The 12,866-nt window shown below is 49.2% G+C and overlaps 1 protein-coding gene across 1 annotated transcript in view; it reads right to left on the bottom strand.

The window, feature by feature from the left end:
- xdh (xanthine dehydrogenase) overlaps window positions 1–12,866 on the bottom strand; it is a 178,034-nt gene that overhangs the window by 83,701 nt on the left and 81,467 nt on the right. Inside the window, exons 15-17 of the mRNA XM_070884265.1 lie at window positions 12,189–12,278; window positions 11,071–11,240; window positions 9,490–9,607 (exon numbers count right to left, since the gene is read on the bottom strand). Coding sequence (XP_070740366.1) covers window positions 9,490–9,607; window positions 11,071–11,240; window positions 12,189–12,278 — 378 coding nt within the window. The remainder of the gene's footprint in view (window positions 1–9,489; window positions 9,608–11,070; window positions 11,241–12,188; window positions 12,279–12,866) is intronic.

Here is a 12,866-nt window from a genome sequence, read left to right as displayed (position 1 = left end):
TTCTGGTAGTTAAACTTACCAATGGACAAATCTGCCGCAAACACATGGAACAAAAAGGAGGTTCAGCAACCCCATAGAAGAAGCAGAGGAAGAACACGGCGGCAGTCGGGAGCAGCGTGAGGAGGTGCGTGGAGAGGCCGATAAAAGGAACAGCAGGGAGTCCGGGGCCCAGCGTCGGCGGCAGTCAGGAGCAGCGTGAGGAGGTGCGTGGAGAGGCGTGAGTTCCGGGGTCGGTGAGAGGCGTACCGGTGTAGCTACAGGGAGAAGGCAAAAAAGTAGAAAGAAACAGAAAGGTGACGTCACAGCCAAGGGGGTAAGTGATTGGCTGGTGACTGGTGAGTAGTTTTTATTTTTTCTCTTCTATAACAGTGAGTAAACTTTAGCATTGTTGTTGCCTATCTAAGGGTTAAGTCATGGCAGGACAGCTCGGTCACGTGTTTTGCTCCTCCTGTACCATGTGGGAACTCAGGGACGACTCCAGTGTCCCTGATGACTACGTCTGCGGGAAGTATATTCGCCTCCAGCTCCTGACGGACCGTGTTGCGGAGTTGGAGCTGAGGGTGGATTCACTCTGGAGCATCCACAATGCTGAGAATGACGTGAGTAGCACGTGTAGCGAGTTGGTCGGACCGCAGGTAAAGGGTCCACAGCCAGCTAGGGAATGGAAGACCAGCAGGAAGAGTAGTGCAAGGAAGGTAGTGCAGGAGTCCCCTGTGGTCATCCCCCTGCAAAACAGATGCACTGCTTTGAGTACTGTTGAGGGGGATGACTCATCAGGGGAGGGCAGCAGCAGCCAAATTCTTGGCACCGTGGCTGGCTCTGTTGCACAGGAGGACAGGAAAAAGAGTGGGAGAGTGATAGTGATCGGGGATTCAATTGTAAGGGGAATAGATAGGCGTTTCTGCGGCCGCAACCGAGACTCCGGGATGGTATGTTGCCTCCCTGGTGCAAGGTCAAGGATGTCTTGGATCGGGTGCAGGACATTCTAAAAAGGGAGGGAGAACAGCCAGTTGTCGTGGTGCACATTGGTACCAACGACATAGGTAAAAAAAGGGATGAGGTCCTACGAAACAAATTTAAGGAGCTAGGAGCTAAATTAAAAAGTAGGACCTCAAAAGTAGTAATTTCGGGATTGCTACCAGTGCCACACGCTAGTCTGAGTAGTTATCGCAGGATAGCACAGATGAATACGTGGCTTGAGCAGTGGTGCAGCAGGGAGGGATTCAAATTCCTGGGGCATTGGAACCGGTTCTGGGGGAGGTGGGACCAGTACAAACCGGACGGTCTGCACCTGGGCAGGACCGGAACCAATGTCCTAGGGGGAGTGTTTGCTAGTGCTGTTGGGGAGGAGTTAAACTAATATGGCAGGGGGATGGGAACCAATGCAGGGAGACAGAGGGAAACAAAAAGGAGACAAAAACAAAAGACAGAAAGGAGATGAGGAAAAGTGGAGGGCAGAGAAACCCAAGGCAAAGAACAAAAAGGGCCACTGTACAGCAAAATTCTAAAAGGACAAAGGGTGTTAAAAAAACAAGCCTGAAGGCTCTGTGTCTTAATGCAAGGAATATCTAGAATAAGGTGGATGAATTAACTGTGCAAATAGATGTTAACAAGTATGATGTGATTGGGATTACAGAGACGTGGCTCCAGGATGATCAGGGCTGGGAACTAAACATCCAGGGGTATTCAACATTCAGGAAGGATAGAATAAAAGGAAAAGTAGGTGGGGTAGCATTGCTGGTTAAAGAGGAGATTAATGCAATAGTTAGGAAGGACATTAGCTTGGATGATGTGGAATCTATATGGGTAGAGCTGCAGAACACCAAAGGGCAAAAAACGTTAGTGGGAGTTGTGTACAGACCTCCAAACAGTAGTAGTGATGTTGGGGAGGGCATCAAACATGGGCTAACCAAACTGGAAGCAATACGGTGGAGGAGGATTTCCTGGAGTGCATAAGGGATGGTTTTCTAGACCAATAAGCCGAGGAACCATCTAGGGGGGAGGCCTAGTTGGTTCTTAGACTGGGTGTTGTGTAATGAGAGAGGATTAATGAGTAATCTCGTTGTGCGAGGCCCCTTGGGGAAGAGTGACCATAATATGGTGGAATTCTTCATTAGGATGGAGAATGAAACAGTTAATACAGAGACCATGGTCCAGAACTTAAAGAAGGGTAACTTTGAAGTTATGAGGCGGGAATTGGCTGGGATAGATTGGCGAATGATACTGAAGGGGTTGACTGTGGATGGGCAATGGCAGACATTTAGAGACCGCATGGATGAACGACAACAATTGTACATACCCGTCTGGCGTAAAAATAAAAAAGGGAAGGTGGCTCAACCGTGGCTATCAAGGGAAATCAGGGATAGTATTAAAGCCAAGGAAGTGGCATACAAATTGTCCAGAAATAGCAGCGAACCCGGGGACTGGGAGAAATTTAGAACTCAGCAGAGGAGGACAAAGGGTTTGATTAGCGCAGGGAAAATGGAGTACGAGAAGAAGCTTGCAGGGAACATTAAGACGGATTGCAAAAGTTTCTATAGATATGTAAAGAGAAAAAGGTTAGTAAAGACAAACGTAGGTCCCCTGCAGTCAGAATCAGGGGAAGTCATAACGGGGAACAAAGAAATGGCGGACCAATTGAACAAGTACTTTGGTTCGGTATCACTAAGGAGGACACAAACAACCTTCCGGATATAGAAGGGGTCAGAGGGTCTAGTAAGGAGGAGGAACTGAGGGAAATCCTTATTAGTCGGGAAATTGTGTTGGGGAAATTGATGGGATTGAAGGCCGATAAATCCCCAGAGCCTGATGGACTGCATCCCAGAGTACTTAAGGAGGTGGCCTTGGAAATAGCTGATGCATTGACAGTCATTTTCCAATATTCCATTGACTCTGGATCAGTTCCTATCGAGTGGAGGGTATCCAATGTAACCCCATTTTTTAAAAAAGGAGGGAGAGAGAAAACAGGGAATTATAGACCGGTCAGCCTGACATCGGTAGTGGGTAAAATGATGGAATCAATTATTAAGGATGTCATAGTAGCGCATTTGGAAAGAAGTGACATGATAGGTCCAAGTCAGCATGGATTTGTGAAAGGGAAATCATGCTTGACAAATCTTCTGGAATTTTTTGAGGATGTTTCCAGTAGAGTGGACAAGGGAGAACCAGTTGATGTGGTATATTTGGACTTTCAGAAGGCTTTCGACAAGGTCCCACACAAGAGATTAATGTGCAAAGTTAAAGCATATGGGATTGGGGGTAGTGTGCTGACGTGGATTGAGAACCGGTTGTCAGACAGGAAGCAAAGAGTAGGAGTAAATGGGTACTTTTCAGAATGGCAGGCAGTGACTAGTGGGGTACCGCAAGGTTCTGTGCTGGGGCCCCAGCTGTTTACACTGTACATTAATGATTTAGACGAGGGGATTAAATGTAGTATCTCCAAATTTGCGGATGACACTAAGTTGGGTGACAGTGTGAGCTGCGAGGAGGATGCTATGAGGCTGCAGAACGACTTGGATAGGTTAGGTGAGTGGGCAAATGCATGGCAGATGAAGTATAATGTGGATAAATGTGTTAAAAACTGAGAGACAGACTATTATCTGAATGGTGACAGATTAGGAAAAGGGGAGGTGCAACGAGACCTGGGTGTCATGGTACATCACTCATTGAAGGTTGGCATGCAGGTACAGCAGGCGGTTAAGAAAGCAAATGGCATGTTGGCCTTCATAGCGAGGGGATTTGAGTACAAGGGCAGGGAGGTGTTGCTACAGTTGTACAGGGCCTTGGTGAGGCCACACCTGGAGTATTGTGTACAGTTTTGGTCTCCTAACCTGAGGAAGGACATTCTTGCTATTGAGGGAGTGCAGCGAAGGTTCACCAGACTGATTCCAAGGATGACGGGACTGACCTATCAAGAAAGACTGGATCAACTGGGCTTGTATTCACTGGAGTTCAGAAGAATGAGAGGGGACCTCATAGAAACGTTTAAAATTCTGACGGGTTTAGACAGGTTAGATGCAGGAAGAATGTTCCCAATGTTGGGGAAGTCCAGAACCAGGGGTCACAGTCTAAGGATAAGGGGTAAGCCATTTAGGACCGAGATGAGGAGAAACTTCTTCACCCAGAGAGTGGTGAACCTGTGGAATTCTCTACCACAGAAAGTTGTTGAGGCCAATTCACTAAATATATTCAAAAAGGAGTTAGATGAAGTCCTTACTACTCGGGGGATCAAGTGGTATGGCGAGAAAGCAGGAATGGGGTACTGAAGTTGCATGTTCAGCCATGAACTCATTGAATGGTGGTGCAGGCTAGAAGAGCCGAATGGCCTACTCCTGCACCTATTTTCTATATTTCTATGTTTCTATGTTTCTAGAGTTTACTCCACCACAGGTGACCGCACACCAAAGGGAGGAGAGCCCAATCACTGGGGGCAGTCTGGATAGGCCTGAGGCACCGCAAACAGCAGACACTCAGGCCAGCGCCCAACAACCGGAGCCCCAACTCAGGCGCTCTACAAGAGAGCGTAAACCACCAGAGAGACTCAATCTGTGATCCCAGTAAGACATTGTGGGGGAGGTGATATCATGTATTCACCCAGCATTGTAACTCATGTATAATCTGACCTAAGTTGTACACTGTGAGAACAATGACCACTCGGTGGGAGACACTCCTAACCTGGACCTTCAGGTATAAAAGGGGAAGCTTCACCCACCTTCATCACTTGAGTGCTAAGGAATAAAGGACAGGTCACAGACTGACCTTCTCTCAAGCATGAGCCTCGTGTGCATTTATACGGTACAGTAAGGACGTATCAGTTTTGAAGTTCAACCATTTCTGTCGCTTCAAGGGGGCTCTGCTGACTCTTGACCTCATGCTCCGATGTCACCGTCAGAGGATGCTTAGACAAAGACAAAGGCACTGCCAATTACAGAGGAAAAGACATAGAGAGAGGGGGGAGAGGAAGGCTAAGAGAGGGAGCACCACAGGAAGAGGCCCAGGGATCAGGCCACAGGGAGAGGCAAAGGGAGAGCGATAGCGAGAGACATTGGGAAAGGAACAGGTAAAGACAGGCAGCAGGGCAGGGGGACCCACAGCAACATGTTACCAGAGGAAGAAGACTCCACAGAATTGGCAACAGGGGGCCTTACTCTCCCCTGGTATTCCGACAGCATTTCTCCAGCATCAATTTCACCGAGGGGCAGCGTGTGCGAAGGCTGCGTTTCAGCAAGGACGTGGTCACCGGGCTTTGCCATCACTGCAACTAGACCTCGAGCCTCAGACCAGGGCGAGGACAGCTCTCTCAGTGGCAGTCCAGGTCATCATCACGCTCAATTTCGGCGCCAGTGGATCTTTCCAGGGAGCAACAGGAGACATTGCCAACATTTCCCAGTTTGCTGTCCATTGCTCCATCTGCGAGGTCACAGATGCTCTGTACAGAACGAGGAGGGACTACATCTTCTTCTCCATGACCAGAGAGAATCAGCAAGAGCGTGCATGTGGCTTTGCTCGGATAGCGGGCTGCCTCCTGGTGCAGGGTGCCATTGACTGCGCCCATGTCGCTTTGCGAGCGCCGCAGCACAATCCTGAGATCTTCCGTAACCGCAAAGGCTACCACTCACTGAATGTCCAGCTGGTGTGTGACCACACATGCAGAATACTCACACCGAATGCCCATGATCCTGGCAGCAGCCACGATGCCTTCATCCTGTGCCAGACCGGTGTGCCAGTTCTGTTCCAGCCTCACAAATGAATCTCATGGCTGGCTGCTGGGAGACAAGGGCTATCCGCTATCCACCTGGCTCATGACTCCCCTCCGCAACCCCACCACTCCTGCCCAGTACTCGTACAGTGAGAGCCTTGCCACCACCAGGAGCATTGGAGACCACGGTTCCGCTGCCTTGACCACTCAGGAGTCCTGCAGTACTCGCCTGAGCGGATGTCCCTATTCATCGTCATCTGCTGAATGCTGCACAACTTGGCCATCATGAGGGCTCAGCCGTTGCCACCAGGCATAGCTGCACCACCTCAGGAGGATGACCAGGAGGACGAACAGGAGCAGCAACAGCCGCGACGGAGGAGGCAGCGACTCCATCACCATCCTGCAGGGGAGATCTGCAACTGTCTCATCAGTGCACTTTTCCATCTGCGGACGTTCCCATCACCACATCAATTTGCCCTTCCATACCAACACCCCAAGACTGAAATGAGAGACAACAATAAACATTGAACATTCCAATCAACATTTATCAAACAACAATAAAATGTGTAACTGTATTTATTCATCACCTGTGTACATTTCCTTGCAGCCCCTCTTTTCTTTCACCTATTCTCATTCTCCTCCACAGTGTGTCCCCTGTGGCTGCAGCATGGCTGGTGGAAGGCTGCTGTGTGTCAGGGCCCAAGACTACAGATGGCCTTGTAGGGTGCCCTCGACCAGCTCTGGTCTCGGAAGGTCTGGCTGTAGACTGCATCACCTCAGCTGGGCGGCGGCAGTCTAAGCTGGCTGGGTGAGAGGCAGCGACAAGTACAGTGGTGGAGTGGCAGTGGTGGGATCAGGAATGATGTCATCCTGAGAGAGGACAGCAGGTTCTTGCTCCATAGACCCACTGTCACTCCCCCGGTGTGGAAGAAAACGATCTATGTCCTATGGTAAAGAAAAGGGTTAAATTCACTTTTTGCTGATTTTGTAGAATTAATGGGGCTAGAAAAACACCCAACCTTCTCAGCCTTGAAACAAAGGATGTTGTAAATATATGACCATCTGGTGTTTGTATAAGTTTCAAGATACCCTGCTTATCAGGATACGGACAGGGAGAAACTATGCAAGGACAGATAAAGTGTGCCTTCCGGGATGACCTTTGTATTCACAGAGTGAATGATTAATGTTCATGCGTGGTATGTTTAAGAAAAATTCCTGTTTTGACTGTATAAATATCGAGCGGGTTTGCTTGTAAAACTCAGAGTTTTGCCTCGGTGTGGACTGAGCAAGCTCTCCGAGATATCTCGCTTGTAAAATAAAATTATCTCGAAGCACGACTCTGAAAGCCTCCGTCTGAGTTAATTTAAGCTAAAATTTCCTCAACACCCGGGGCAGTACCTCAGCATTCCCACCGATCTGCTGCAGGTCAGTCTCAGAGCAGCCTGAGTTTCCATGCGAGCAACCATTGACTCCTTTACAGCATCAAGACGTTGCATTGCTTCCGCCTGTGCCACATCGCCCACGACACACATCATGAGGTCTGGATCTGCACGGTCTCTCTGGGAGTCCACCATCGTCTGCAGACTGGCAATGAAGGGCTCCATGGTGTGCACAGAGCTGTGTACAATACGGGAGGCGGACTCCTGCACCCTCCTGACCACCTCCGACAGGCTCTCGGGCACCCTTGCCATTGCACCTATCATGTCGGAGTGCATGGCCATCGCGGTCCCCATCTGAGTCCTGCGCAGCAGAACTTGCATGTGAACTCATCCTCCAGGGAGATGGCTCCCGAGGTTCCCTTTCCCCTCGACTGTGCTGCAGCCCACTAGACCCGAGGTGCATCACCCAGTGCAGACCCCTGTACTAAGCTAACCTCTAAGGAGTAGTGCTAGTATTGGAGCTGGTGCCTGTGGGTGAGAGATGCAGTAACGCAGTGCTTGGCCCCTCATCCTCATCCTCATCCTCATCCTCATCCTCATCCTCATCCTCATCCTCATCCTCATCCTCCTCTTCGTCCCCATGACTCAGTTGTGGAGGGCTCAGGGGTAGGCTGCTCATCTACTGCATGGTTATCTGAAAGCATAAATGGTACAAGAGTCACGTTAAGGTGAGGGCAGGGGAGCAGGAATGGAGCAAGGAAGGCAGACGGAATGAGGAGCTGGAAAGTGATGATGGCTTCTGGTTTAACGGGGAAGAGGGATGAGAAGAGGGAATAAAGTTACCATTGTTTCCTCGACTTCTCTGCAGGCCAGGACGGTAACAACCTGCGGACCAATGAGCCGCAGCACTCGCTCCCTCGGGTCAGTCAGCTGGTGCAGTTCAGCTTCACCCCCTTCAGTCCGCTGGTGCTCATTCTGTTGTGTGCCGTCTTGGCCTGCAATAGAAAGGAACCTGTGTGAGTAAGAGTCCAATTATGTATGTGGAAGAGATGCCTGCCATGCTTTAATAGCTGTGAATGTAGGCAAGGTGTGAAACGAAGCTGTGACTGTGAGTAGGCACAGATGGTTGCCTGCTGGGTTAAGTGATCGTTTGCAGAGTGTGCGCAGACAGAGGCTCAGAGGCTGGTATGTAAGAGTTGTGCAACCCTGTGCTCACCATGACCACCCGACTGATGTAGTTGAATTTCTTCCGGCACTGTGTGGGCCTCTGTCGACCACGGTGCTGGCCGACACCTCCACGGCCATCTCTGTCGACATGGGCCTAAAACCCTGTGGAGTTGGCCTTCTCCCAGATGAAGGAAACGGTGCATCCCTCCTTCTCTCCACTGCCCCAGCATGTCTCCAATGCCAGGTCATTGAAACGAGTTGCCCGCTATGAGGTAGTGGAGCAGCCATTGCAGACCTTCCCTGCAGCTCTGTCAACTCCAGCAATTATGAAAATGACCACCAGGTGCTGCCTGAAACGACATCCCCTTTAAGAACTGGATTGAGCAGCAGTCTGATTATCACTGAATAAAAGTCAGCTGAAATTGGAAGCAGCTCTGGTAAGAACACCCCTGCAATGGCCCACTGAGGCCATTGGCGCCTCAGATAACTGCCTCCCTTCATTTCTGAAGGGAAAGTGCCCAATTTCCCACAATTTTGCAGTCCATCTCGCCATGCACAAAAAGGTTCAAACAGATAAAACTTAGCGCCCCAAACACGGTGCTAACAAATTTTGCCCCCTTTGCCTCCACTACCCAAACCTGAAAGTAAATTCCAGACATGAATCCACACAACTAAGTGGGAAAAGCAAAATACTGCGGATGCTGGAAATCTGAAATACAACCAGAAAATGCTGAAAAATACTCAGCAGGTCAGGCAGCATTTGTGGCGAGAGAAACAGAGTTAATGTTTCGGGTCGATGACCTTTCGACATTGGAAAAAAATGTTTGCTCAGTTGTAGAAACACAGGCATTTGGTTTCCAATTTCTATTTACGTGGAGAAATCAGACTGGTCCAGAAATGGGTTAAGTGTTCTCCCAATCTGTGTTCTGCAACAGTGCTGATAGCTGACCTTAAGATCCGTTTATCTGATCTGAGTTGTGCTGGGATTTCTCCCAGACCATGAAATTGACATGTTACATCATTTCATCACCGTCCCACATAGCTCTGATGTCATTTCCTCTTCCCTCCAAACAATAGAACCCGGCTGATTTCCATTCCGTTGATTTCAGACGGATGAAGATCAGGTGGGTCCAACAATGGATGGGTGACCCTCTCGCCCAGATTACCGCCCGGGGGAAGCGAAGATTAAAGTTTGACCCAGTGATGTATGAATGTAAGTTGTTATTGATATTGGCGATGACTAACCACTCCCTCAGCAAACACCGTATCATCTATTGCAATCTTGTTGTTCCCAGGGACGTCTTCAGCAGTGAGGAAGCATGTGACCCCAGTGACCTTCAGGGCTTGACTTGCATCAATTGAACTGCAAGAAACAGGGGAAAGAAGTGAGTTAGCTCATTCCGACACTTTATTTCAAGCACACGAAGTGTGTTACTGTACAATATACATAGGGTGTTATTGTATAATCTACACGGAGCCAATGTTCCCCAATTTTTTGGGGGGTGCGCGGCCCCTTTAAGGGACTGCATGGCCCACTCACAGGTTTGCGTATAGGCAATATGTAATATGGGAAAAGCCTGTCCCAGGTTGCACGGCACCATAGAGAGCTGTGCGTCAGCGCAGCTTAAAAGGGAAAGATGCACAGGAGATGTTACTGTAAAATATATACAGGGTTCTATTGTATAATGTATACAGGGTGTGTTACTGTATGACATCATCATCAGATGCAGTCCCTCGAAATCGAGGAAGGCTTGCTTCCACTTCAAAAGTGAGGTCCCAGGTGACTGAACAGTCCAATACGGGAATTACAGTCTCTGTCACAGGTGGGACAGACAGTGGTTGGAGGAAAGGTTGGGTGGGGAGTCTGGTTTGCCGCACGCTCCTTCCGCTGCCTGCATCCGGGAGGGTGTTGAGCACCTCGAGTCTCGTCGGCGAGAGCATGCAGAAACCAAGCGCAGGCAGCGGAAGGAGCGTGCAGCAAACCAGACTCCCCGCCCACCCTTTCCCTCAACCACTGTCTGCCCCACCTGTGTCAGAGACTGTAATTCACGTATTGGACTGTTCTGTCACCTGAGAACTCACTTTTAGAGTGGAAGCAAGTCTTCCTCGATTTTGAGGGACTGCCTTTGATGATGATGATGATGATGAAATAAAAATTTGACATCTAGCTCCATGTAGAAATTAGGGCAGGTGACCAAAAGCTTGGTCAAAGAGGAGAGTCTTAAAGGAGGAAAGAGAGGTAGAGAGGCGGAGAGCTTTAGGCAGGGAGTTCCAGAGCTTAGGGCCCATGGCCACCAATGGTTGAGCGATTATAATCAGAGATGCTCAGGAGGGCAGAATTAGAAGAGCGCAGACATCTCGGGGGTTGTGAGGCTGAAGGAGATTACAGAGATAGGGAGGGGCGAGGCCATGGAGGAACTTGAAAATAAGGATGAGAATTTTGAAATTGAGGCCATGTTTAACTAGGAGCCAATGAAGGTCAGCGAACATAGGGGTGATGGGTAAGCGGGCCTTGGTGCGAGTTAGGACATGGGCAGACGAGTTTTGGATCACCTCTAGTTTACGTAGGGTAGAATGTGGGAGGCCAGCCAGGAGTGTGCTGGAATAGTCAATTCTAGAGGTAACAGAGGCATGGATGAGGGTTTTAGTAGCGGATGAGCTGAGGCAGGAGCGGAGGTGGGCGAAGTTACGGAGCTGGCAATAGACGGTTTTAGTTATGCTGCGAATATGTGGTTGAAAGCTCATTTCAGGATCAAATAAGTCACCAAGGTTGCGTACAGTCTGGTTCACCCTCAGACATAGAGGGAGAGGTAAACGGGGAGTTACCTGATCTGGGCATGAGCTTCGGAGCTGGTCACCAGTGCCAGGTACAGCTCCTTCTCGAAATGCGGCAGGTCATCGCAGTAAATCGCCTCTCCCGTGGCCTGCTTGGTGCTCGATAGATGCGGCAGCGGATGGCCAACCACATCCGTGGGAGCCTGGCCAGGGGGCACTTCCTGTGAAAGTAAGGAGAAAGCATAGCTGTGATTCCAGTAGCCGGAGTCAGGTGACGGGAAGCGTCATGGTGCTGTGAGTTGGCGCATCCATGGTCAACACCACAGCTCGATGTGGTTCCACATGCACCAGTCAGCCATTGGCAACTTGCCCAATTGGCCATTCAGAGAATCATAGAACCTTACAGCCTGGGCGATGGAGGGGTACATTTTCCAGTCCGTGTATGGACCGATTGTTCCTTTGCACCCATTGGCTGGTGGGAGGCCAGATCCCATATGGCCTCATTCCCATGGCAACAAGCTTCCAACCTTTATAAGATGCCAATTAGGATGACACCAAATTAACAAGGTGCACAGCAAGGTCACGCAAGCAGCAATGTAATAGTAACAGGATCATTTGTTTTAGCGATCTTACTTAAGGGACAAATATTAGCCCAGGACACCAGGGAGAACTCCCCTGCTCTTCTTTGAAATAGTGCCGTAGGATCTTTTATGGCCACCTGACGGGGCCTCGGTTTAACGCCTCATCTGGAAGCCGGCACCTCTGACAGCGCAGCACTCCCTTGACACTGCGCTGGAGTGTCAGCCTAGATTATGTGCTCAAATCCCTGGTGTGGGACTTGAACCCACAACCTTCTGACTAAGAGGCGGCTGACACAAAACTATAAAGAGTCAACCCGACTCTTTTTGAATAATTAAATGGAGCCTTTGGGAAATGTGTCCGATGGAAGGATGGGCGAAATTCCTCCTGTCGATAATTGTAACGGAAAAGTTGGGAATTTGAGTTTTGTGCTCACTGCTCCTTTCCCCTAAGCCCTGTAAAAATGACATGTGTATCCGTTTTACTGATTGTTGGGAAAGCTCTGGTTATTTGGGAAGGCAAGGTGACTGCAAGGGTTAAAGATGCGCACCCGGGAAGCCTGGTGGGTGTAATCGCTGGGTCCTACTAACCTGGAACAGCTGAATCGCCGAGGGAGGGTCCTTGTGGAATAATTCCGTGGCACTGACGTACTCTGGCGGAATGGATTCAACTCGAAAATCCTAGAGGGAGGAAGGGGAAATCAAACAGCCAGTCATTTTAATGTACGAGTTTTACCTAAACAACAGCAGATGAAAAAGTAATTCTTTGTGTGAAACACTTTTGAGATGGATTGATGTGATCAGGGAGAACGTATGAAAGTTGGGGCTGACAGCTATCAAAAACGGTCACCCTTGTTGGCTCAAATGACTTGCTTTCCTGCTTATATATAGATAGACAGAAAACAAGAAAGAAAGAAAGAAGGGAGGGAGGGAAGGAGTGACTTGCATTTCTATAGCACTGTTTATGACCTCAGGACATCCCAAAGCACTTCACAGCCAATCAAATACTTTTTGAATTGAAGTTGTTGTTGTAATGCAGTTGATATTGTAATGTATCAAATTGGAACATTGCAAATGTTATGCCAATAAGCACACCCCATTTTGGTTGATGTCAGCTACATCTTCTCCTCTCCAACAACAGGATGCCTTTGTTTAGCGCCTTTGATGCAGGAAATATCCTAGAAACAGATATTTCCAGAAAGGGAAGAGAGAAAATAAATCGGAGAATGGGAAGGAGGCCAATCCATGGTGGGACGGTTAGGAGACTGA

Source organism: Pristiophorus japonicus, chromosome 7, assembly GCF_044704955.1.
Source record: "Pristiophorus japonicus isolate sPriJap1 chromosome 7, sPriJap1.hap1, whole genome shotgun sequence".
Taxonomy (NCBI): domain Eukaryota; kingdom Metazoa; phylum Chordata; class Chondrichthyes; family Pristiophoridae; genus Pristiophorus; species Pristiophorus japonicus.
Note: the sequence above shows the minus strand (reverse complement) of the source record. Positions and strands in the feature narration are given on the sequence as shown.